The following is a 25,918-nucleotide window of genomic DNA, read 5'->3' as shown; positions in this document are numbered from 1 at the left end:
CTCTGTAGTACATGAAGATGATGGGTGTTAATGCAAGCAGCCATTTCATCGCCTGGTTCATAGAGTGTGCCATCTTCCTTCTAATCACAGTCACCTTCCTCATCATTGTCCTAAAAGTGGGTGACATCCTTCCCAAATCAAATACAGCGCTCCTGTTCCTGTACCTTATGGACTACAGCTTGTCCATCATAGCCATGAGCTACTTCATCAGTGTTTTCTTCAACAACACCAACATTGCAGCGTTGGTGGGCAGTCTGGTGTACATCCTCACTTTCTTCCCCTTCATTGTATTGCTTGTCATTGAAAATCACTTGAGCTTCTCTGTGAAAAGCCTACTGGTAAGTTCTGCTTTTCAATAACAGGGATTATGTGTGTGGAAGCAAACATTCACCTTCAACACACTTCAGCTCCTCTTAAGGTTCGTGTCACCAATATACATGTTTGTAGCCATTCTCAATTCCACCAGTGGGTGCTGATCCATGCTGCATCACATAACGAGAGAGCTGGCTGTAGCCTGGTAGGGGGAGACCTGTATCCCTTCACTGAAAGCAAAACTTGTGGTGTTTTAGTGAGTAAGCACTGCCAGCTGAATCAGAGTAGTGTGAGCTATGCATTTTACCCTCTCAAATTGCAAAGCAAAAAATAGCTTACCTTCAACCATAATGAGGAGGAAGGCTAGACAGTGAGGAGTTGAAGTCACAGGACTATGAGGGAAGGCTGGCTCCGTTCATTCCTTAGTTGTTGTGCCTCAAATTTGTAGCCATGGAAGAAGAGAGAAAGCTTTGTCAGTTCCCAAGGGTGGAAATAGGTAGGTATTAAGTACCAGAAGTCACATTTGTTTTCAAGTTCACCAAATCTGGGAAAGGACACCTTTTAAGTCAAGTAGTAAATTCATTAGCCGTGTCAGGTAATTTTATATCACTACTTTATTTCAAAAGCCTAAATTAAATCCCTGGATGAGGGATAAAGTTGGATACTGGGAGTGGAAGGAAAAGGAAGAAAGACTCTAAGGGGATATTACAGCCCACCGTCAGAAGTTCTGCCCATCCGAAGCTTGGTCCACTGCTCTTTGTGTCTGCTGGAAAAAATCTTACTCGTTTTTCCAGCTAGTGCACCAAGCTGGGGAGGTATCTGATGGGTTGTCTGACTGGAAATCTCTTTGAGACTAATTAACAAATCCTTTGTTTTCAATTTTGTTTATTCCACAGAGCCTGTTGTCTCCAACTGCATTCAGTTATGCAAGTCAGTACATTGCTCGCTATGAGGCACAGGGCATAGGTATGTTTATTGAAAAGAAAAATACGCTTGGAGCTTCCATGGTTGTGACATTCCTTTAACTAATACGGGCTCTCTTGTGCTTCTAAACTCCTTTCTGCAGGTCTGCAGTGGGACAACATGTATAAATCTCCAATGATTGGAGACAACACATCCTTTGGCTGGATGTGCTGGCTCATTCTGATTGACTCTTTCATTTACTTCATCCTGGGATGGTATATAAGAAATGTATTCCCAGGTAAGGATGTGAAGCACTGAGGCTGTTGATGTATTGTTTCCTTTGGAAAACAGTGAGTAGTACAACACTGACTGATTCCATGATCCAGGCACTCAGGCACACGCAGGGCACCCCTGTTCCTAGAACAGTGAAGCCATATCTTGGAGGATGTGTTGAGAGTATTAACGATGCTGGGTTAAGAGAGGACTAGGGTTCCTTCTGCTCATCATGTGGGTAGGTGGAACCTCTGAAGAAGCTGAAGCCAAGGACACAGGAGAATATGATTGCTGTCTGGTTGGTGAAAATGAGAACAGAGCATGTTAGCCAGCATTTGTCAGTTGAGTGATTTTGTGTTACGTTACTTATATCATCCAATTTCAAAAAGTAATTCCTGCCTTGGGCAAGAGACAGTACATTTGTCTTTTGCTTTTCTTCCCCACCTAATGAAGCAGTCCGCTGGCACACAGAAATCTACCCAGTGGAAAATGTAAAGTACTCCAGCCCTCTGGCTATGAGGTTACTCAGAATAACAAATGAGCAAATGCTTCCTATTGTGCCAATTAGGGGAAAATCCCTTCCAAGTATCAGTAGTACATGAAGCATATCAAGAGAGGAGAGATCTCCTTGGAGTTCATTTTTGTTGTGTGGAGTGTAGTCCAATAGTGGTGCTTCCTGCAGAAACAGATGCCTGAATGAGCTTCCTCTTCTTCTTGCAGGAAGATACGGCATGGCTGCTCCCTGGTATTTCCCACTGCTTCCATCTTACTGGCTTGAATACAACTGGCTCCCTTTCTGGAGTGAGAAACAAAGAGGCTTCATCTTCAGCAAGCTTGTGTTAAGGAAAGAAGCCAGCCCCAGCAATCAGATATGTATGTGGATACTGACATATGTTTTAAGTAAATAAAGCCAAATTTGAGAAGGGCACCATGCTCAGAAAGCACAATTTTATGTTAATCCTTACTTTGTAGCACAGGGAAAACTGAAAATTATTACTTACCCAAATGGAGATTTGGCTTTCAAATTGTTTTTTCTTCCAATTCGATGTGGAAATCCAGTACTGACATTCACATGCATAGGTGTGTATACTGTAGTTGAGAGGATACCTTGGGTTCATATACCTCACCCTGCAATGCTCTGTGTAGAAATACATTTTTGTTTGTGAAAGCAAATACAGAATTCCCCTTGGCAAGAGGAATGTCTGCTGCTTTGTCCATTTCTGTAAATATTTAGCCTATAAAATATTATGAGATCACACAAACTTTCCAGTTCTGCCTAACAGAAGGTAACTCAATAGCTTTGCTGTATTTCCTCTAATTTCATATACTTGTTTAGTGTAGATGAAGTTAGGTGCTCTGAAACATCTAAATGTAGGACCTTTTCAGAAGAGACAGATTAATGCTTCTTGTCAGAAATTATAAGAAGTTGCAGGAGTGAAAAGGAGAAATGTGGGAGAGCTCAAAATGTCTCAGATCCTATGAAATGTTCCCTGCGTTCCTCATCGAGAGTCAACTGCTTCTGCTATATTGTATGCCATCAAAAGCCTTGCTTATCTCTGACCTGAAAAAAGGTAACTGTCATCTAACCCTTCCCTTGGGTTTTGAAGGTGCCCCCCCGCCTCACCTGGAGCCAGAACCCACTGATCTCACCTTGGGAGTCTCCCTCCATGGCATCACAAAAGTTTATGGATCCAAAGCTGCGGTGGACAACTTAAGCCTCAACTTCTATGAAGGGAATATAACTTCCCTGCTGGGGCACAATGGAGCTGGGAAAACGACAACCATGTACGTGTCCTTTAAAGCTGGGATTGTTTTGTACCGTTGGGCTCAGCTGGGTGGATATGAGAGCAAGTGGGGCTTTTCAGCATTGGGAAGCTGAATGAAATGCTTTATTAGGACAGATCTCTCTTGTAGTTTCATCTTACTCTTAGATGACCTCAGCAGTCCCTTCATCTACTAGAACTGAAGGTCCTTTTCTGCTTAGGAATATGCCTTTTAGTCTGGTAGGATCCCTGTAATACGCAGCAGAGCAATTGTTCCAGCACTTTGTTCCACGAGGCTTTGGTGCCTGGGGCTGGGTTGCTCTGAAAGATGTGGGTAGCCTGTGCACCTTCCAAATTTGAAGTGATATTAATATTAGTGAGAAAGCCTAATAAAGATATATTTCAACTGTACAGACTCGTGTGTTGGCTGGGCTGGAATTGAAGTAGGTTAATGCTCTGGCCTTCCAGACCTTCCAGCATTGCCATTTATAAATTATAGTTTAAGGTGTTGGATAACATCACTGGATAACCTGTGGAACTTGATTTGTCTACTGATATCTATGTATGCATCACTCTGAAAGCAACATTAAGGTGATAAATAGAAGCCCCAGAAGAGCCAAAAACAGTAAGGCAAGACAGATGTGTGCTTCATCTCAGCTTATTATAAATTCATGTCATGTCCTCATAGTAAGTGTAGGCAAAGGTGATGTACAGAAAAATATAACAGCTTCTTGAAACTTAGTGCAGGCTTCAAATCCTGAGTAAGGTCACAAGGTACTTCTCCTCTCCTTTTTAATGAGAGTTAAAAGTCCCAGGAGAGAGTGCAACTCAGGGATGGTGAAGGGCAGTCTGAGGTGCATCTTCTCCTTTTATTCCCTTGCAGGACAGCTCTAAAACCAGCCTGTATTGTGCAGGTAGTCATTCCACGTAGAAGGTGTTTGACTCAGGTCTGTTAGGTACTACTTGGTGGGTAATAATTAGCTTGAACTAGACAAAATTGCTGCCCTCGCTGAGGTGCCTTGTCAGGATATCCTCCCCCATTCCTTCTTCATAATGGCAGTGAAATCAGGTTTCTGCGCTGTGATGTGGTTAGCATGATGAAGATGTGGTTTTCAATCTCTGAAGTGGTTAGCAGTATGAGACCGTCTGGATACTGCAGACAAACCCCAAAGAATGAAGAGTGACTGCATTCTGTGAATTCCCAGTGATTCAATTGGAAGTGAAAGGCGTTCGTGAGTATTGATGTAAAGGAACATGCAGTGGTCTGACTTAGGGAGGGAGAGACCTCCCTAAGGAAGATAAAAGTGTATGTGAAAAGTAGCCAGAGCTCAGTGTGTGAGCTTGGTACTAGCCCTCACAATCCCACAGACAGGGGGAAGGAGGACGCTCTTTGATGTTAATTGGGCACTGCTCCACCAAAGCATGGAGAGACTGTAGAAGAAGCTGTGTTCAGTGTTTTCTGGCTGCAAGGAGTGTGCTAGTGGTGGAAGGAAGCTTGGCAAGTAATGATAACTACAGGAGAGTGGAGAAAAAGTACTTAGGGCTTTCTCTTTTTTTGTTTTAACTTCCTTTTCTACTTATTTTTCCCTTTCAGATCTATTTTGACCGGGCTGTTCCCTACATCATCAGGCACTATCGTTGTCTATGGCAAAGACATCAAGACTGATCAGGAAGTTATCAGGAAGAACATGGGTATCTGTATGCAGCACAACGTGCTCTTCAACTACCTCACCACGAAGGAGCACCTGCTGCTCTATGGGTACATCAAAGTCCCTCTCTGGAGTAAAGAGGAGCTCTACCAAGAAGTTAAGAGGTATGAAAACAGCAGGGTGGGAGAAGAGAGAGTGGTAGTAGTACCACTGCAAAGCTCAAACGAATGGTTTTGAGCATTGTTGCAAACCCAGCCTAGAGTTCAAATAAATGCCTTGATCTGACTGGAGGAGTACACTGAGTGCTGAAATCTGTGGCTGTAAGAAAACAACATTTCTTCTCCAGGAGTTTACAAGCTTCTGTGGCAGTTCTTTGGAGATGCCTAAGGGTCTGATCCTTGCTTCTTTACAGTTTTCCCCAAAAAGAGATTTGATCAACCAGTTAGAAGATGATGCCAGCTTTACTGGTTGTGCGGAGAAGTGAAACAGCCAAAACATCCCAGAGAATTTGGATTTTGGTGATCTCTGTTGATGAGGTTGAGCCTTTAACCTTAACTTGTCGGATGGAAACTTTGAAAACGTCCTAAAGAAAGATTTTTTTTTTTAATTAAAATCTGAGTGGCTGAGCTACCTACAGGATGAATCATCTCAGTGCACTCTGACCATTCAGTAGAGCTGTCTGTACTTGAGCAGTTCTTCATTTGCAGTTATGCTTTTTGGATATTTTCAAATATTCTGCTTTTAAAAGTTGCCTGAAGGGCAACATTTGGAGATTGTTTTTTCTTTGTTTTGAAGGACTTTGAAGGAGACTGGACTCTACAGCCATCGTCATAAGCTGGCTGGCTCCCTGTCTGGTGGGATGAAGAGAAAGCTGTCTATAGCTATTGCTCTGCTGGGTGGATCAAGGGTAGTGATCCTGGATGAACCAACAACAGGGGTGGATCCGTGCTCTCGTAGGAGTATTTGGGAAATTATCTCCAAGAATAAAAAAGGTACTGTGATGAGATGAGATGCTGCGCAGAGGCAGAGATGCTTTGTGTCCTGAAATTATGGTGTCCCATCCCTAGACGTGTTGATACCCCATCCCTGGAAGAGTTCAAGGCCAGGTTGGATGAGGCCCTGGGTAGCCTGGTCTGGTATTAAATGGGGAGGTTGGTGGTCCTGCATGTGTCAGGGGGGTTGGAAATTCATGATGCTTGAAGTCCCTCCTTCCAACCCTGGCCATTCTGTGATATGGAGTGGTTTTGAGGTGTGAGTTTTGGAGAGCATCGAGAACCAGTTGTGGGGGACTGGAAACACCTTGTAGATCCTCTAGATTCATTTTTCATTCTTCTTGTAAATTCACAATGTCATTTGATAAGTATCTTTACCTTAGTGCATATTTTACAATAATATTTTTCAGCTCCTCAGTAATGTTACTTTTCATCTAATTATTATTAATTCCTTAAAAATGCAGCTGATTTTCACCTGAAACTCTACATCATTCAATGCAGCTTTCACCTATCTCTTGTAATCCTGTATGTTTGTTCTGTGTGGGTTGACAGCAGCTTCTTCTTTTCCAGGCAGAACCATCATTCTCTCTACGCATCACTTAGATGAAGCAGAAGTACTGAGTGACCGAATTGCCTTCCTAGAGCATGGAGGGCTCAAATGCTGTGGGTCTCCATTCTACCTCAAGGAAACTTTTGGTGATGGATATCACCTAACACTCACAAAAAAGAAGGTTCGTGTCAGAGTTGGTCCTAAATCTTCAGCCTCATCTGAAGTTAAATGTATGCTTTTATGACAGATATCCTGGATGGGAAAATAAATCATTTGGAAACAAGGAAAGAAGGAAGGGAGTCATAGTAATCCAACAGAAATGAAGTCCATTGCAAAAGGTTCTTATCAGTCTTAAATCTCTGCCATGAAATAGTTATTCCAATCTAATTTCTATTCCAATCTAATTTCTATTTTGAAAGTAGGACGTGTTGGGTAGCTCTGCTACCCAAAGATAAGCAGAGGTATGAATCTGAGCCTTCTGTGACCCAGGTGAAGTCCTCTTCATCCTCCCTTCCCTGCTGGACCCTAGCTTGTTTTCGTGTCCATTGTGCACATCTGTTGGCAGGAGCTGAGAATGGTAGCAGTCCCAAAGTGGTTGTGTTTGATGCAGAGGGGCACCAAAGATCTACGGAGGATGTGCATATGAGCATGCTGCTTCTCAGGGAAGAGATACAAACAGCATCTTCCTTGAAGCAGAGGGACACTCTCCAAGCCAGTCCCCAGGGAGGCCATCAGACCTGCCTCTGGGGCTCTCAGAAGCAGGAAATTCATCTCTCTGCTCTGTTGGAGAACAGGGCCTCCTTGATAGTTAAAGGCAAGGCTGGATCCAGTGTGAGTTCTGAAGTTCAGAGTTGTCAGATCCATTGATAGTACCTGACCTGAGGCAAAATGTTCTGCTCTTTGCAGGGAGGGCAGAACTCTGATCTTAAAGCATTTGTTACAGTGCTGTTGGCAGGCCAGCACGCTGAATAACACATGAATACCATAAAAGATCAGCTCCTCATCCAAATTACTGGCAGCGTCTATGGAGAAAATGAAAGGAGATCCTTGTGTAAGCCCTGTACTTCACAGGGAAAACAATTGTGTTTGTGCTGGCAGGCAGGTTCAGGTGTGAATTCTCCCATGTGGCTGGACTTTTTCTGTTCACTGTAAACACTCTAGCTGGTGCAAAGTGGTCCATCTGTCCTAGGCCCAGTATGTCTGAGCAGTAAGGCGTGGATGGACCAAGCTGGGCTCAACATAGTCCAAAAAGTGCCCAGAGCTCCTCCTGAGTACAACAAGGGGCAGGGAGTCTGTGCCACATCTCCTGAGTCTTGTTCAAATGCTGGAAACCCGGGTTCATCTCCTTTTGGTTTTAAAAATGAAATGCTGCATGTCTGTGCTGAGAGCACCCACCATGAGGACATGATCCGAGCTGAGCCCTGCAGCAGGAATTTTGTCAGCAGCAGCTTCTGGTTGAACACAGAGTGCTTTCCTCCTTTTTCAGAATGCGATAGAGGAGTGTGACACCGCAGCAGTGACCTCCCTGATTCAGTCCCACCTCCCAGAGGCTTATCTCAAGGAGGATATTGGTGGAGAGCTCGTGTACGTGCTTCCCCCCTTCAAGTCCACAGTCTCGGGGGCTTACCAGGCACTTCTCAGAGCCCTCGATACCAGCTTGAGTGATCTCCACCTTGGTTGCTATGGGATTTCAAACACAACTGTGGAAGAGGTAGGTGGTGGCAGGTTTTGGATGTAGGAGTAACAGGGAAGGGAAGAAATTGGTTTTGTTACTCATTGTTCTATAGTTATGAATGTGGGAAGGTGCAGATGTATGCATAAATTTATGCATCTAGTAGTGCACAAAGCATACCACCGTCTCACCTCTCAGCATTTTACTTAGAGAATGAGATGTTGGAGTACTGAGTATTTTTGACCAGTTTCCCTGTATGTTTTCTTGTTCTGTAGGTATTTCTCAATCTGACAAAAGAGCTGGGGAAGGACCCACAAGAAGATGCAGGACTATCCCAGCGAGGGCCTGGAGCCAGTGGCCAAAACGGCGGGGACGAAATGTCTGTGAGCACGGATACTTTCACAGAAAGAGATGGTACTAAATTACCTCCAGGTTTTAATCCAGATTTGTCAGAGAATGCAAACAGTGACAGATGGACTCTTTCTGGTTTAAAAACACACTTCACCCAACCAGAAACACAAAGCCACTGATTCCCTAGAAGCTCAGCACTCTACGGTTGTCTAGATCCACTGGTTTGGAATGTCTGAATCACAGAACAGATTACAGAGAGGTTTTGTTTGCATCCGCCTCCCTTTAAATTGATTCCAGTTTTAATCTAATCAAATACAGTGTGTGGGTGAAGTAGCAAATGTATGGCTCTGAAAGCAATTGCTGTAATTGATGCAGAGGATTATTTCTACACAATTAGTAGAAGTTGAGAGAAACTTCATGGGAAAAGCAGCACAGCTCTGAGCTCCATCCTCCCCACTGCTTTTTGTTCTGTCCCAGCGACTGCAGTATAAGCCACACAGCAAAAAGGGCCACACATTGGGATAGATTTACCTTCAGAAGAGAATCAACAGTGTCTGAGTGTTGAGGGTTTGAGAGCTGCCCAAGGTGGCATGGTCCCAAAAACATGCGAAACATCCCTTCTGACAAACTGGAGATGATTTTTGCTTATGGATATATCATTTATAGTTAAGGAAGCTGCTAAGGGACAACGCAGAAGTATTTCTGTACTCACTTCTCAAAGCTGACCTGCACTGTAAATGGGCAAATCTGTAAGAGGTAACATGCATAGAAAAGTATTTTATGATACCCCTAACAAAAGCATTGAAGATGATTTGCCTTTTGTTGTATTATACAGGTTAATATTTCATAAAGAGAAATAGGTTACATAGGGTTCAGCTCTGCTTTTTTCATGCTGCAACCTTGTCTATGCATGTGATTGATTAGTTTATATGCCTTGTTTTCTTGTTTCCTAATGAATTCCCTTATTGATTTGCCTTGGGACGTCCTTTCTGAATGATAAGAATTTTCAGTTTGCAAATACAAAAGTTGTAGCTGAGTAGAGAGGGTGCAGATAACTTCTTGTATCTGGAAGTCTCCTTTTGTCTTGCAAGATGTCAAAATGTGCATGCTACGTGTGTGCATTTGAAATCAAGCAAAAAACTGGTGTTATGTGTCGTTACTTGAGCCAAAACCTGACTTCTGTCCAAATGGGGTACAGTCCAGCTTACTAGTTTTGATTTTTCCATCTGAAAAGGAGAACAGGCAGCCAAAGTAACTCCCAAGTTCCAGTGAGCGTCAGTTCCCTGCATTTCATGAATACTGATCTGTAGCAAAATGTGTTCTTTTATACCCAGATCAGCTCCTGATCAGATCTAAGAGCCTGCAGGGTTTACCATTGCTGCTTAAGAAGACATCAGCTTTATTCATTAAGAGATTCCACCATACCCGGCGCGATGTGCGAGGCTTCATTGCTCAGGTCATCCTCCCAGTCCTCTTCGTGATGGCAGCAATGGGACTTGGAACGCTGAGGACTAAGGAGACCGAATACCCGGAGCTGATTCTTTCCCCCTCTCTGTATGGCACATCAGATCAGGCAGACTTCTTTGGGTGAGTGGTGTTCCTTTTCAGCCTTCAACCCATCAAGGCCCAGTTCTTACTATCAGGATTGTTCCTCAGCAGGTACAGCAGAAAGGTGTTGTGCAGACGACACGGTGATAAAGTCCTCTTCCTAGGGGTATCTCTTGGAGAGATGGCTCTGCTCACACCAGCAATCAGAAAGCTTTAGAAAAACAATCTGTAAGCTGGAATTAATTGTGAAATATGTGAGAAATACTCTTTGTTGTGTTTGCCATTGGAGCCATCTGTCCCTGTGACATCCATCCTGCCTCAAAATGGTTTTTAAAAAGTGTTTAATCTTCCCCAATCTGAAATGGAGGTGCAGCATTAGTTGGGTCCAACACTGCAGCTATAGGATCAAGTTCCATCTATCCTGTGATCTGTCTGATTGCCTCTCTGTCAGTACAGGAAGATGTGCTGCTGTCCTGTCCAGGACTCACTAGTCCAAGGCATGCAGTGAACTGAAGGGCATGATTAACACATCACCACTTACTGATTTAATTGTGCTTAAATATCTGGTTACCATAATGAATACAGTCTGTATCATTCTGGTTTCATGAGGTAAACTGCGTTTCTCCAGTGGTTCTTTAGAAAGCAATATGAAATCCATCTCTAATGTCGTTACAAATCACCCGTCTGCTGTCAGATGTTCTTTCCTGGGACTGCTCATGCCTTTCTGCTTCAGTGCTGCTGGATGGGCAGATGAGCCACGTGTCTCTGAGTCCTCTGTTCCTAAGGCTCCCTGCTTCTCCTGGTAGATCACTGCAGGAGAGACAAATGCATTTTCCTGAATGACCTAAAGCGAATGGACTTCACTGGTGTCAGAACTGATTGAGATGAGGAGTCATGTCTGGAAATGTCTGTGGATCCTTTTTCCATGGAAACAGAGTTTTTGATTGTTCAGAAGTTTCTCTGTATGTGGCTTTGATCTGGAGGCAGTGAGTCACAGGGGTAGGTGTGCAACTATAGGCAATGAGCAGCTCTTTTAAACCTGTGTGTCTGCCCTCATGTGCTGCGTGGACTGAAGTAGTTTGCAGGGCTAGCACCAGGACATTTATTTAGCATCCTAAATAAATCCCATTTCTTTCAGACATCTTTCCTCTGCTCAGTGGTGATGGAAATACCCTGAGCATTTTCCTTTTTGTTTTTTTTTGTTTGTTTGTTTCTTAAATTGTAGGAATTTCAACGAAACAACAAATGCTTTAGTTGCTTCGATGCTTTCTTTCCCTGGGACAGATAACACATGCATGAATGAAAGCAATTCGTAAGTACTTCTTGTCTTTTCATTTCCCATTTAAATCCTGAGTCTGCAAGACTCTATTAGCCACCAGACCTCTTTCCATCCTTGATTGTCTGCAGAATTTTCATACGTGGATGCCGGAGGAAAAATGTTTCTTGCCTCTTTCCAGACCGACTTACAGATTCTTTAAGCACGCTACAGATATCTAAGCAGCCTTTGGCAGGCTGGTGCAAGCTTGCTCTGCTCATAGCTACATTCTCAGCATAGCTATTATTCATAAGTCAAAGCTGTCCTATGAGGACTGGACTGTTTGGGGCTCTGAGGATGAATTTTCAATAGTAACACAATCCAGGGCAGGTTATGTACTCAAGTGTGCCTCACATCAGCACGCGAATGTTTATGCTGAGTATTTGTAGAGGCTGCTGTCAGTGTGGCCCATTGCAGCACTTTCTATCCCCTATTTCTGTATTGGAAGATGATTTTGGCTTTGGCCAACCGCTGCGGGAATGAAAGCAGTGTCTGGGTTCTTTCTAATCAGCTGGATGAATCCAGGCAAGGGGAACTGTGCTGAGGGTTCTCCACCAAATCAGTGGGAGGACAGGTATTTCCAGAGCAGGCAAAAGGAGGTTTCCTTTTCTGCTGAAGCCTCTTACTGCCATCTTAGTAGCATATGCACTTCTGGCTATAGAGATCCTCAGAGGAGAATGTGTTCATTTTCAGGCAGTGTTTAAATGAAGACATGCTTGGCCCATGGATCACCACTGGAGACCCCTCAACAAAGTATTCTGCCTGCAACTGCACTGATGGCATCCAGGTAATTGGAATAAACCCAAAAGAGAGGGAGTTTGGTGGGAAACCAGCAGGTTGTGAATGGGGGATCTGTGGGAACTTGGTATTCAAAATCCCATCTGTCCCTTTCTGGTCGTGTTGATTTTGTACTTTGGATAATGACAGAGTGCACCAGCTTGGGGACAGGAAAGGAAACAGTAACCTCAGAAGATTTGCATGCTCATATATCTGCCTTGCTCACCTCTGTAGGAAAAGACTTAATGGTGTTTTTGAATGTTGTATGATTGTCCCACTTAGCAGAGGTGAGTGTATATTCAAGAGGAAAATTGCATTTTATACAGCACTGTCATTATATGAAAGCACAGCTATTACTGCTAGAGTTTAACTGTATGCAAAGTCTACTGGATCCATCTGCTTTTGCACCATTCCACTTTATGAATACTGGTGATTAACAATATTAGTTATTTGCCTTGCAGTAGTACATACAGGACCAGATATGGGTCCTGCTGAGCTCCATGTCTTTAGATGCACAGGGGGGAAAGGCAGATTCTGACTAAAAAAAGTTAGAACTTAATGTGTCCAGTTTAGGTTGATCTCTTCTCCCCACAGTGCTGTTCACCTGTCTTCAGCTTTATTCCAGAAAGAAACCAAACTCCAGGCACAGCATGATACTGTTTGTAAGATAAAGCATGTACTTAGTCAGAAGTTCCTAGACATTTCTTCAAGTGCAGCCATTTTATGCACTTTACTGGGCATGTACTTAATTTCACATCGTTAGAAGTACTGGCATCAATTCTCTCTTAAGTCAGGGTAACGTTCAAAGCTGATTCTTACCTCTAGCAGGCACAGGCAGGTGTTCCTCAGCATGAAGGCAGCTGTTTTGTGTATTCTGATGTAGAGTTTTGAACAGATACACAATAGGGGAGGCCAGGATTTTTGTTATGGATGAGCTGAAGGAAGCAGCCAGCATGCTGTCCAGTGGAGGATGTTTCAACCTTATGAAGCAGTCAATGCAATTTTGACCCTCAGTGTGTTAAATTATATATTCGGGACTAATCCAAGGTTTCTCTGAAGCTTTGAAAAATATTTCCAATGACTGACAGTAAAGTTAAAATGTAAAGTGTAGCTGCTGTGAAATGCAAGGTGAGATTTTGAGGCCACTGTGGAGTTTTGTGCTCCGTGAGCTGTTTTGCCTTCAGTGCAGTCACTGCAGCTCTGCTAAAAGGGATCAGAGTTAATTCAGGAAAAATCTTCCTGCCTAGCATGAAGCACATTTCAAGGTCTCGCTAATGTCAGTGAATCTGAAGTGTAGACTGAAGCAAAGGTTGTTTTGAAGCACCTCTCTAAATACACCGAGAACAGCACGCTGGGTTGGATGCTGTGCGTCTTGGCCCTGTGGTTTCTGTAAGCACTGGTCCCGGGACCAGAATGTCACCGTTGTCAGCTCTCAGCCCTGTCCTGCTGTGTGAGCTTTACAGATAAAGCACAATCACTGATGTCTTTGTTCCCTTGTCTCCTCTCAGACGTGCCCACAGAAGAACTATACCCCCCCTCACAGAAGGACCTTCTCTACACGAATGCTTTATAACGTTACGGGGCACAACGTGGAGAGCTACATTCTGGCAACCACCAAAGACTTCCTGCAGAAACGGTATGGCATGCATCTCCATTCTTTCTCTTAACTGCACTACAAGCATCCTTTTAGACTTATATCCCTGTACTTAAAGAGGGGATGGTGTAGGCAAGGCTTAGCAGAACCCCTTTGCTGATAGCTTCTGTGAATCTAGTGGAAGGAGGTAAAATGCACTAGAAGCATAGAGTTAAAGGTTTTGTCTAAGTGCTCTGCTTGATCATAGCAGAGAGCACCTGGGGATAACATGTCAGTCACCCAATGAGCTGGTGGCTGGGGCTGTAGATGGGCTTTTGTCTGGCTCAGAAATGTTTCTGAAGAGGAAAATCTGACACAGCCTGTCATGAGGTAAAAAACCCTGGGGAGAGATTCTCCTCTAGGTTTAATTGTCTGGAGAGTCTTGGTGTGCACTTCACTTAAACAAATGCCCGTGTTGGATGGAGGTTAGAATTGAAGTGTTTTCTTGCACAATGGGGCTGTTAGAACTATTATTGTGTCTGGAGCCTGCAATGCAGCTGCACAGCATGTTGTAGGGCAAAAATAGCCTGCCATTGAGGTTGTCAAGGAATACATTCACCTGTCCATTGATTTAACCTGAGCTGCTCATCTTCTGGAGAAGAAGCAATCATCTTGTTTCAGTGTGGTAAGTAAGCATCTCCAAAGTACTTCTCAAATTGAGGCAGTTTTGTGATAACACTGCTGAGTTTGTTTCCCTTGTTTTCTCCAGATATGGGCTCCTGCAGCAGTGTTGGCTTGGCGTATCTCACGCCATGTAGCGTGATAAGTTCTTCTCTTTCAAGTCAGTCTACAATTGAGGCTATGGTGACATGCAGTGCATGTATGCCTCTGAGGAGCCCATGCTAACATACACCAGCCATGCTGTTACAGCTTCTGGGTGAACATAACAGTGCATTTCCCTCTGGATTTTTCATTCAGGTATGGTGGCTGGAGTTTTGGGATGCCTTTGACGAGAGATCTCCAGTTTGATATCAAGCCAGTGCCCCCCAGCAGAACACTGACTAAGGTAACTCACTTCCACTGGAGTGATGTTGAGTTTGGGGATGTTTTAGAAGAGAGAGGGGAAACATCTGAAATCTTGCAGCTTGGCATGGGAGAGATGACTTTCAGTTCATTTTCTCTCCTCTTCCCGTTCTTCTTTATTGGTCTGACTTCTCTTGCGGATAGGAAACAATTTTTCTGCTGTCATAATTTTATTACCCAGATGTGAAAAGATTGGTTCGTGGCACCTTTATCTCATGGGAGAACGTATGTAGCTTTGCTAGGGCTGGCTTGTACATTCTGATTTACCCATTTCTCTGTTTCTGCTCAGTGAAAATGTTGTAACACATCAGCATTAAAGGCGCCAAGGCTGAAATCTGAGGTAGGAGAGAGTTGCAGATGAGTTCCTGTTGTTTCCGTGCTAAACTTAGCTTACCAGGAAAGTGTTCCTGCAAAAGCAGTGCTGTTCTCAGAGGTGTTCCCAGTCAAAGGGAATTACAGGAATCATTGCTTATTGTTTTGCTGATGCTCAGAGCTCATGTAATCAATTTTCAATTGTTTTCACCCCTTCAATTCTAGATCTGAAAGCTCTTGCTATTTGCTAATCAAGTGTCAGATTAGAAACCTGAAACTTCAGTAGCACTGGAAGCAAGGCTGACTTCCAGCCCCCTCTTTCTTTAGCAGTACTTGCTCTGCTAGGGTAAGAAGAATAAAGTCACTGAGCATGTAGAACTTGGGGATATACAAGGTGGGTGCTGTGGGCTGTATTGAAGCCTGTAATCTTAATAGCCTAAGCCTTTTGTGCTTTAGAAGTAATTTACACCTCTAATCCGGGTGCTGCAAGTGGTTCCTAAAGAGGGTAAATCCCCACAAAGTGCATCTCCTCTGGTCTGCAAGGCCCTCAGTCCTTGCAGTTTATCGTGGTTTTGGCAAAAAGTGATCATGACTATAGGAAGGGCTGTTGCTGAATGAGAAGAGCAGTGTTTTCTGCCCTAAAACAATCTGGTCCCACTTGCTTTCAAGGGAAGCTGATGTTTGATAGAAAAGAAACCACATATCTGTGGTTTTATATCACATATTCAGTTAGTTCTTTTCCTCTCCCTCGGAAGGCAAATGAAGCTGATGGGACTGCTCATGTTTTAAATGAAATGTGCTTTTATACTCATTTGGTACCTGATGTGGTTTAATCATGGGACTTTAGCTCGTAGAGCTTATGTCTTGAGATAACAGCTACGGGCTGATTCATTTGTGCAAGAAGAACAAACCAAAATGTTATCAGTCACAATTTATCTCCCAGTTTGTTTCAATTTCTCTGTCGTGTGCAGGTGTGGTATAATCCCGAAGGTTATCACAGCCTTCCAGCCTATCTGAACAGCTTGAACAACTTCATTCTTCGAGCAAATCTGCCAAAAAATGAGAGTTCCAGATATGGTAGGTGTCCCTTCACATGAACAGGTAATTTCTCCCCACTGGGGGGGGCTTCAGTGAGGTCGTTTTTTAAAACTCCATATTATGCAGATTCCTTTAAAAACAGCACTGAGAAACATGAATAAATCACTTATTTCGTTTGTCTTTGTCAAAGACCCTAGGGAGCTGGAGAGGGAAGACCCCTGCTCCTGTGTAAAACGCTCGCTTCATCCAAAAAATGTCAACAGTTGCTATTTGATTTATTGCTTCTCGTCGTGGTACTTTTGATTGCTGCCTCTTATTTATGCATAGAAAGGCTCCCTCAGATTGCTTGCAGAATGCCCCCCTGATTTCCTGTGACAAAAGCTGCCCTTCCGGCCACACTTCGGCCATGCCAAACCCCCTCACCTGGGATGTTCCAGGTGGCAGTGAGATAGCTGAGTGTCTCTTTGCTCATAAAAGTATTATTCCTCAGTGATCTGAATGTAACTACAATGGAAAAGGCATCTGCTGAAGCTTTGAGTGCTATGCCACGAATTCAAGACGCAGCAGAATGCTGATTACAAGTCCAAGCAGTGCATCTCTCTCCCCACCTCCGCGTATTGATGCACTGCAGCTCCCCTCACAACAAGCAAAAGCAGCACCTTGGCTCCACAACCATCCTATGAATAAAGGCTGGTGCCTTTGAGACTCACAGGGTGCTCTCGAGGTCAGGAGGTTCAAGCTTGTCTGTATGCAGTGGCAAAGCTGCAGTCCCTGCCAGCGTGCAGAGACAGGAGCTTCCAGCAGCAGGAGCATCCCAAAGCAGCTGAATTATTAAGCAGTGATGCTCACCCCACCTCTGAATTCCCAGCGCATGCAGTAGTGGGAGCAAAGCTTATGTGAACAGTCAGAAAGTTTTCACAGGGAAAGTTTGGTACCAGCAAAACAGCAATTTTCAACGGGAAAGAACAGCAGCAGTTTTTATTCCATCTGTCGTGCTGTGTATGCGTGTTGGTTTGGTTGGTTGTTTTTTTCTTTTCTGAATGAAATGCTTAGTAGTAAACGACCAGGCAGATAATTCTCCACTTCCCACTAATGATCCAATTCATAGAATGGGGGGAAATAAAATGAATGGATGAGGATAGCTCCCCTGGGGTAGTGTAAATCCAGTTTGAAATACAATTGAACAGACGGTCTGCGTGGTATGTCCCTGGCAGCTAAATCTATTTGTTGTTGTGACAAATAAATGACAGTTTAAGAAGCACTGAAAAGGCCAGATAAAAGCGTGTTGTCATTTCAGCAGTTTGAAAGAGGTGCCAGTCCTGCTTCGGTACATTTGACTTAGCATATCTTTAAAAAAGAAAAAAAATACATAAAGAGCTTTTTACCCTGTCACTAAGCAAGTCATAATGGCTTTTGACTTTCGTATATTGTGCTTTCTCTTCTCTCAATCCCAACCAACAAAAAAAGAGTAAGCATTGAAATGGAAATTCTGACTTCTAGCCTAAGCTTCAGCACAGGAAAATGGCTTTATAGTGAAGCATTAGCAGATTAGACAGACGGTATCTTTCTTTCTCCCTCTTTTAGAGAAGGAAAACATTTCCTGGCTGTTTGTGGGGCTCTATCAGCAGCCTCAGATTTTAATTCCATTTTGCTCACTGATGACAAGGCTGAGGATTTTTTCCTCCATGGAATGTATTTCCTAAGGAATCTTCCCTTTCGAATCTATTTGCTTGGTTTGGCACCTGGTCGGCTACAACTGCAGTCTGCTCTTTGCTGGCCCTCGTGCCAGAGCGTTCTGTTTTAGGGTAAACAATCCCAAATACTCCCTCCTTGTGTAGCTGCCAAAAGTCAGGCACCAGGAGAGTTTAAATTTCAGAGTTGCTATGTCCTAGCAAATCATTTTTTGGATTTTATAGCAGCTTGAGGTTCCCCAGCACCCCCTGAGAACTGAGGAATTTATTTAGGTGCCTAAATCCAGATGGAGAACCTGATTTTTAGGCATAAAATTTATCTTAAACCCTTTCCCAAGTGTGACCGAGGCTCTGGACTTCGCTGGAGGTTGGAACTGTCCCAACAGGGCCCCCCAGCTTCCTCCCTGTAATAGTTTTTATGGACACTGAACAAAGCAATTGCCACTAGTTCCTTTGGACAAACTGTTTTTCTTGGTTTGTTCCAGCTGCATAAGACAAAATTGTTCTCCTCACTGTCGAAGCATTCTTGCTGAAGTGAATGATATATAGCCCTTAAAGTTGGGCAGGTGCAGAAGCAAGGCCTAGGGTTTGAATTTCATAGCTGCTGAGCATCACAGTGGAATGATAGGAAGATGGAGCCTCTCAAAATCCTGCCAAGGTCACACTGCAGTTATAGAGCAAAAAGAGATTTGGTCTGTGTTTCTTCTCTATTCAGTCTTCTGTATTACTGTCAACCTCAAGAACTGAGGAAAGAAACTTTAAGCCAGCTACTTTTAACATTTATTTTCTTTTTGGTTTTGTAGGTATTTTCTTATCAGCTCACCCATATCCTGGAGGACAGAGTCAAGAACAAGTAATGTAAGAAGATTCATTCGGCTGATGCCTGAATTGTTCAGCTTCAAAAGAAGCAAGCCTGCTTCCTGGAAACCACTAAGCAGCCTAAATTACTGAATATCTCCCTCCAAATGTGAAAACTGCTCTCATCTTGCCTTCCTTGCCTTTATGCATGAGCGGCACTCTGTATGCCACAGGATGTTTCTTTTTAGGGTGTTTTTTGTGGGATCCTTCATGAATCTGGGGGTGACTTTTTTCCTAGGCATAATAACCAACAAAGGACACTGGAACAGATTCAGGTCCTTTATGCTTCTAAGCTCTAACCAACTCAACAAGGGAAGCCGACCGCCTCGACTCACCATGTATATCTTTCTCTACTTTCTCCCCAGGCTCAACAGCTTACTTGATATCATAGTTTCAATGTCTGTTCTGGTTGGCTACTCCATCACAACAGCAAGCTTCGTGCTCTACGTAGTAAAAGAACATCAAACCAAAGCCAAGCAACTGCAGCATATTTCAGGCATTGGGATGACAAGCTACTGGGTGACAAACTTCGTTTATGATCTGGTAAATAATTCAAACTCTTAAATGCATCCAGAGTGGCATTCAGCAGCAGGAGGGGGAAAAAGTTCTTTATTTAAAGTTGGTTGACTAGGCTTATTAATATTATCACTACCAAGAGTGTTATGTAGTAATTGTTCTCAGAGGCACTGAAGACGATTAAATGTGAACCGCAACACTGGATTTTGCTAAGCAAAGGCATTCCTTCTCTCTTGAGTGTATGCAAAACACTCAGCACATTTATATGAGAGCAGCACAGAACAGGCCAGGGCTTGATTTCGACTTTATCATGCAAGCAGCAAGCAGCTTTTTTGTTAGCTTGCAGGACTGCGTGAGTTGTCAGGTGGGTTTTATGCATCTGGGGTAAAGATTTGGGGCTTGAAACTGGAGCCGTTTTGGAAACCCTGCGACCATGGGGAATGACATTAGCAGACATCTCACAGCTGACAGTCCTCTACTTGGCAAAATGCATTGCTTAGTTGAATGCTCTATCAATTGTAAATGTTTTTAAGCCAGGAAGGATACTCGTGTAGCTCTGTGCCTTCCAGGTAATGAGCAGGTCGCTTTCTAGAGTGCTGCACTGTGCTGTATAGATTTACTACCACATTCCTAGAGATAGCTGAGCTCCTCAGCGCTGTACTGCATCATGCGGCATAGACATGCCCTTGTACTCTGAATTTTAGTCTCCTTGTGGCAAAGAGGGTTAATAGCACTGCTGGAAAGCATCACTCACACAGTATCTGTAGACTGAAGTGCTTTGTGTCTTAAGAACTATCTTTGGTGCATGATGTCAAACCCTCACGAAGCTAGAGATCTGCAAGTGCAGGACTATTTCTGCTCACGAGCTTTGGCACTGCCATCTGTGCTGTGATGGTGATCAGCTCTACATACCCTATGAGTTTCCATCAGTGCAGTTCTGTTCTGCTAAAATCCCAGCGACAGCATCGATTTCTGAAAACAGGAATTCTGCAAGTGTATCTGAGTGGCCAGCCCCTCTTTGGTGCAGCCAGAGCTAAGGGCTGAAATCCCTGGGGTCTGTCAGCCATGGCCACAGTCTGGCTTGGCACAGCCTCCTTGAGTCATGACAGGGGGGCTGGAGAATGGGACAGGTGTGTTTCTGCTTCCCTGATCCAAACCTTGCTCCAGCACTGCATATTTGTAAATCAGCCTGTGGAAGAATCCCCGGAGTCCTTGCCACAATCAGTATTCAGCAGGCTGAAACTAATCCAGCACTCTCAGCAACTTGATATTTCTCAGTGAATCCCCACCAGGAAATTCTGTTAAATCCCAAAGCTGAGAAAAAGAGGAACCTCTTGAGGCAGACACATGGTAGGTCTGTAGCTTGCCTCAACTCTGGGGAGACTGGATTTACAGAGAGCAATGAACTGGCCTGTCTGCAAGGTAACAGAAAACCCAAAGGGTATTTTTCCATTTAGGTCTGTTTTTCCTCTTTTTTTTCTCTCTTTATTATTATTTTTTCTTTTGTTTTTTAAACAAAATTCAGCCTATTCAAATAGGCTTCAAATGCAAGACTTCCTAAATAAGACTGAGACACTTACCTGTATTTAGTTTCCTTTAGCTACACCAGTGGGACCCAATTCAGATTTTACTGCTTCTGTATCATTCTAGAAAAATTCTGAAGAATTATTGTCCTAATAACATATTTGTAATATCTTTCTGCAGGTACTTTTTATGATCCCTATTGGACTCTCGATAGGAGTTATTTCATCCTTCCAGATACCAGCATTCTGCAACAACAATAACTTACTGGCAGTATTTCTTCTGTTGCTACTCTTTGGGTAAGTGTGAAGCAATTTAAATATCAGAGTGAGGAACTGGATATTGCAGGCTGTGATTTGGGATCCAACAGGGGAATAAGCGGGCTTTCTTCTTCAGTGCCAACTTAGCAAGAGGTGACTCCTTCCAGGAACAGAGTGAGCTAAGCTGCTGTCGTGCCTGCAAGATCTTTGTGAGGATACAAAACATTCCAGCTCACAGTGACAGCTCAGGCTGTAAGCAGATATTTACTGAACTGTTGTGAACTTTTGAGATGCAACAAGGGGAAAACAAACCAACCAAAAAAAAAACCAACAAAAAAAACCAGGAAAATTCTGGAAAACTTAGCAAAATTGTTTCCCTGACTTTAAGTCCTCCAGGCCCAGCCTATCTGCTTTCAGTCAGGGCTGCGTATCATGAACTTCTCTCAGTTCTAACTGATATCAAGCCATTTGTCCTCCATTAAGTTCCTGTACTATAGGAATCTAGTCATTTGCCAGGACAGAACTGTTAAGTTGTCTGAGGACTTTAGTTATTGGTTTTCAATTACTCTTTGAGTTACTGTTCAATTGCTCTTTATGCCGTTGGGGATTTATAGGTATGCAACATTTTCATGGATGTACTTGCTGGCTGGAGTCTTCAAGGAGACTGGAATGGCCTTCATCGTTTATGTCTGTGTCAACTTGTTCTTTGGCATCAATACCATCATTACACACTCCGTTGTGTTTCTGCTTTCCCAGGAAAAAGCTACAGACCAGGTAGGAACCCCAACGATACCAAGCCTTGAGCGAAACAACAGGAGGCTTCTTGTTGAGTTCGGTGGGTTTGATCAGGTCCTTAGCAGCTTTCTGGTCAACCAGGCAGAGGACAGGAGTTGCAGACTACAGGGTTGACAGGGTGTGAGTCACATACAAATCCTGTTTGTTTGTGTAGATCTGTTCCCCCAGCAAAGATGAGCATGGTGGTGACAGAGGGAAGAATATAACAAGAGAGGACAAAAACTGCCCTTGCTGAGAAAGGCAGGAAGGTGTGGATGTCTGATAGGAGGTTGATGGAACTTAAACTATAGCTCCATTCTTGCAGTACAAACTTGAGAGTGACAACTAGATTTCATTGCGTTGAGTGTCAAGTGCGCTGCGTTAAGCCCAGCGGTGGCTGCCTGTCATCTCGATCCGTAATGCAATCACCTTCTCCCTGCAAGGATAAAAAACGACCCTGAGACAGTGATGATTCCCAGATGTCTTAAATAGAGACATCCCTGGGAATCAGTGGAATAAAATGCAAAGTGTACACCTTACCCGTAGTTATTGTTGTTGTTTTTTAAAGAAAGGGCACTTGCTTTGTAAAACAAGAGCTCTGTTGGATTTTGCTGTGTAGCTAAGCAGCCCCCTAGATTTTAGGGATGTAAGAATGTGATCTGCATTTATCCCTCTGTGCCCCAGAGGCAGGGAGTCAGTCTGTCCCCATACAAATGTGCAGCCTTTCCACTTTGCTGTGTGCGCTAGTCCTTTCTTCTGCTGGAGATGTAAGAGCACATAGCTGGGAGACTGCACTCAGCTGCTTTGCCACGAATTAACTGGAAAAGCCTTTATGTCTATGAGAGCCAGATCTTGAGTTTTATGGGGGTGTTTGTCTGAGAAAAATGGTTAGGACAGCGCTCCAGAGGAGCAGAGCTGGAGAGCAGGCAGTACTCTGCAGTGGGTTGATGCAGTGATGCTAATTTCGGGCAGCTGCAGGACTCAGCTCTGGCTCATGAGTGGGTTTCTGGCTGCTGCATGCTCTAGGCTCCTGCAACAGGAGCTGGATGCTACTTACTATGGGTGATCACAGCCTCCGAGTTGCCTCTTGACTTTTCTGACCTTGTGTCTGCGAAATGAGCTGTCTCTAGAGCTCTTTGCTCTCAATTTATCTCTGCTCTGAGACACAAGCAAATCCCAATGTAATTGTTACACTTCAGTTCCATAGTGAAACCTGTGAATTTATTACATGAATAAAAACAGTGACTCTGCTCTTGTGGTGTTGCTTTTTTTTTCCTTTTTCCCCCAGGGCTTGCGTGATCTAGCTGAAAACTTAAGGCACGCCTTCCTTCTGTTCCCACAATTTTGCTTTGGCTACGGCTTGATCGAACTGTCGCAGGATCAGGCACTGCTGGGCTTCTTGAAAGCCTACGGTGTGGACTACCCTGACAAAACCTTTGAACTGGACAAGACCACGTCCAAGCTGCTTGCCATGTTTATCCAGGGCACCGTGTTTTTTGCCATTCGTCTGACAGTTCACGATGGGATGATTCAGAAGGTCTGGAACAGCACACTGGAGTAAGTAACATCTGGAGTATCTCGATGAGAACGGGCCGAGCCATCACTCACTGTGTTCTTTCTGGGCAGTCACACACCATCACTGTCCACTGTGAAGCCCATGTATTTCCCAGACATTCTGCAAACACAAAAGAATTTTCCTCTGGCAGCAATGCTGGCACCTTCCAGTAATGAGGATGTCTGCTAATTATGTGTGTGTTACCAGAGTCCCTTGCTAGTCCTTGCTGGCTCAGGCTGTTGTCCCTGTTTCAGACCTCTGGCTTTGGTGGACTGGTGTTCAGCTGGCTGCTGAGAGGAGTCGGCTCATTGAGAGCCTCTTCTTTTCTCCATTGAGAAGCAAGAACCTGTCCCTGGCTCTGTGAGTGTATTCACAAGGCAGAGCCTGCTCCAGCTCAGAATGTTTGCTGAATAAGAGGAAAAACTAGGCATAAAGGGAACACTGGGTTTTCTTGAATTCCCTGAAAAGATTAAGTAGGAAAAGAGAATAGAAACTGCAAGCCTGTGTATGTTTGCACACCTTGGGATCTCACAAGAAGGCTCCTCAGTACCCCAAACATACAGACCTACTGCTGTCTGTGACTGCTAAATGATAATGCCATAATAACCCTATTTCCTCCCCTTAGGTTCCTGTTTGACAGAGTGCATGGCAAAGCCCCACTCCTGCTGTCTGTGACTGAAGAAGATGGGGATGTTCAGGCAGAGAGGGTCCGAGTAGAGTCTGGCAAAGCTGACTTTGATGTGGTACTGCTTCAGAACCTCACAAAGATCTACCACCTTCCTCACAAACGCATTGTGGCTGTGAAAAACATCAGCCTGGGGATTCCTGCTGGAGAGGTAAGCAAGTTGGTTAAAGCTATGGGGAGAGATACTGGGGCAGGTCCAGAGTCCCACCAGCATCTTCTCCCCAGTTGTTGCCACTGTCCCAGCATGGCTGGAATGGTTTGTTCCGCTCTGGCTTCTTCCTTCCTTTGCCTTGCACTTTTTATATATATTAATTCTTGGGGTTGCAGTAGCAAATAAAGGTTGCTGGTGGATTTTGATCACTCACGTAGGAGAAAAGAAAAGATGGGAGCACATGGAGCATCTCTGAGACCCAGAGGAAAGTTTATAGGGCCTCTGGAGACCAGATCCTATCTCAGGCCGTGAAACTGAATAGTGGGAAGGCTTGGAAGTACTCCTGAGTATCACTGAGCCACAGGGTATATGAAAAGACTTACAGAGCTGGGCAGGAGGACAGCAGCCACATGTGAGCAGTGTGGCCACTGAACTTTTTGGCAGACGATTTCTCCAAACCACAATTGGCAGTGAGGCTTCTGACTCCTGGCAAAAGTCATCCCAGCACTGATGGGGCTTGGGGTGCCATTCCCCATCTGTCACCAGAGGCCATGGCCCTGTGCACAGCTACTGTTTGTGCACAGACCTGAGGTGGGGGATGAACCCTGGATGGATGCCCTGCCTCTGGTCGGGTCCCAGCACACAAGGATTTTCAAAGCAGCTGATCTGTGTTAATGATATCAAAATAATAGTAATTATCAGCACAGTGATGATTGCTTACGTGACACGCCGTTGTGTATCTTCGGCCCTAGCAATAAAATATGGATTTTAGCATGAGATACTGAACTGCACTCTGGGGAGCCAGTTCTTAATCTTATTAATGTAGTGCATTAGTGAGATTATTTGACGAAAATCTTGTGTCACGTTAAGGTTTTACCAATGACAGAACAAACCTCACTCACCTCATTCCTATGAATAGCTCTGTTCCTGTCAATGGGAGGCTGGCACAAATGAGATGAGCGGGATTTGGCCTGTCAGGCCAGCTCGCTGTGAGAATGCACCTCACAGTAAAAGAAATGACTCCATTAGAGACACGTCCTTGATTCTTCACCATATTAGACAAACGGTCCTAATATACGCTGCGGTATATTGTACCATAAAAAACCTCCATGATAATGTTTGTATGCTCCAAGTATCTCTGCTGCTCTTGCAATTTATCTTGCTCAAGAGGCCAGAGAAAAGAAGTGACAGGCTGCACTGAGCACTCATCTCAGTGCGGTATTTTTGCATTATAAATACAAGCATGGTTGCATTTCTACCTTTCTGTCTCATAACCCAGTGCTTTGGCTTGCTTGGTGTGAATGGAGCTGGGAAGACAACCATCTTTAAGATGCTGACAGGAGATATCGGAGCATCCAGCGGAAGGTTGCGGGTCCAGGATCATTCTGGGTATGCAAGATGTGATTTCAGGGGAAGGCACATAAGCTAACCAGCCCAGGAATGGTTTATAAGGCTGGATGGCAAAGAAAAGGAAATATGAAAGTTTGAAACAAATTTGAACGTTCAAAACAGCAAAAATAAATAAGACAGGGAATGTAACCCTTTGAAGATGGCACAGTGTCTTCATTAGGGTTTGCATTTGCTGTCATACCTTTGCTGTACTCAGTGGTGTTTCTTTCACTTCATTCGCTACAAATGGGATCAGACACAAATCCACAGATTTCTCTCCCTCTTCTGGAGACGAGGACTCATCTCCAAGCATTCTTTAACAGGAATAGGCTTGGTGGCAGCTGTGCTGCCTGAAAGGCTGATGGAAATTGGAGAATAACATACTAGACAATGTGGCTCACAAATAC

General features: G+C 44.0%; 1 protein-coding gene across 1 annotated transcript in view; it reads left to right on the top strand.

Moving 5' to 3' along the window:
• ABCA12 (ATP binding cassette subfamily A member 12) overlaps positions 1-25,918 on the top strand; it is an 80,590-nt gene that overhangs the window by 48,450 nt on the left and 6,222 nt on the right. The window contains exons 25-47 of the mRNA XM_042874433.1: positions 9-338; positions 1,209-1,278; positions 1,379-1,513; positions 2,209-2,361; positions 3,096-3,273; positions 4,846-5,064; positions 5,696-5,892; positions 6,463-6,623; positions 7,929-8,153; positions 8,390-8,528; positions 9,800-10,052; positions 11,239-11,325; positions 12,022-12,115; positions 13,614-13,741; positions 14,657-14,744; positions 16,045-16,150; positions 18,606-18,660; positions 19,026-19,203; positions 20,881-20,996; positions 21,572-21,731; positions 23,020-23,288; positions 23,912-24,122; positions 25,402-25,511. Of these exons, the coding sequence (XP_042730367.1) occupies positions 9-338; positions 1,209-1,278; positions 1,379-1,513; positions 2,209-2,361; positions 3,096-3,273; positions 4,846-5,064; positions 5,696-5,892; positions 6,463-6,623; positions 7,929-8,153; positions 8,390-8,528; positions 9,800-10,052; positions 11,239-11,325; positions 12,022-12,115; positions 13,614-13,741; positions 14,657-14,744; positions 16,045-16,150; positions 18,606-18,660; positions 19,026-19,203; positions 20,881-20,996; positions 21,572-21,731; positions 23,020-23,288; positions 23,912-24,122; positions 25,402-25,511 (3,662 nt within the window). The remainder of the gene's footprint in view (positions 1-8; positions 339-1,208; positions 1,279-1,378; positions 1,514-2,208; positions 2,362-3,095; positions 3,274-4,845; positions 5,065-5,695; positions 5,893-6,462; positions 6,624-7,928; positions 8,154-8,389; positions 8,529-9,799; positions 10,053-11,238; positions 11,326-12,021; positions 12,116-13,613; positions 13,742-14,656; positions 14,745-16,044; positions 16,151-18,605; positions 18,661-19,025; positions 19,204-20,880; positions 20,997-21,571; positions 21,732-23,019; positions 23,289-23,911; positions 24,123-25,401; positions 25,512-25,918) is intronic.

The sequence above is a fragment of the Lagopus leucura genome, unplaced genomic scaffold (assembly GCF_019238085.1).
Source record: "Lagopus leucura isolate 7727_CA_CO unplaced genomic scaffold, USGS_WTPT01 Super-Scaffold_100012, whole genome shotgun sequence".
Lineage (NCBI taxonomy): Eukaryota > Metazoa > Chordata > Aves > Galliformes > Phasianidae > Lagopus > Lagopus leucura.
The sequence above is the reverse complement of the archived record's forward strand: the minus strand, read 5'-3'. Positions and strand labels throughout refer to the sequence as shown.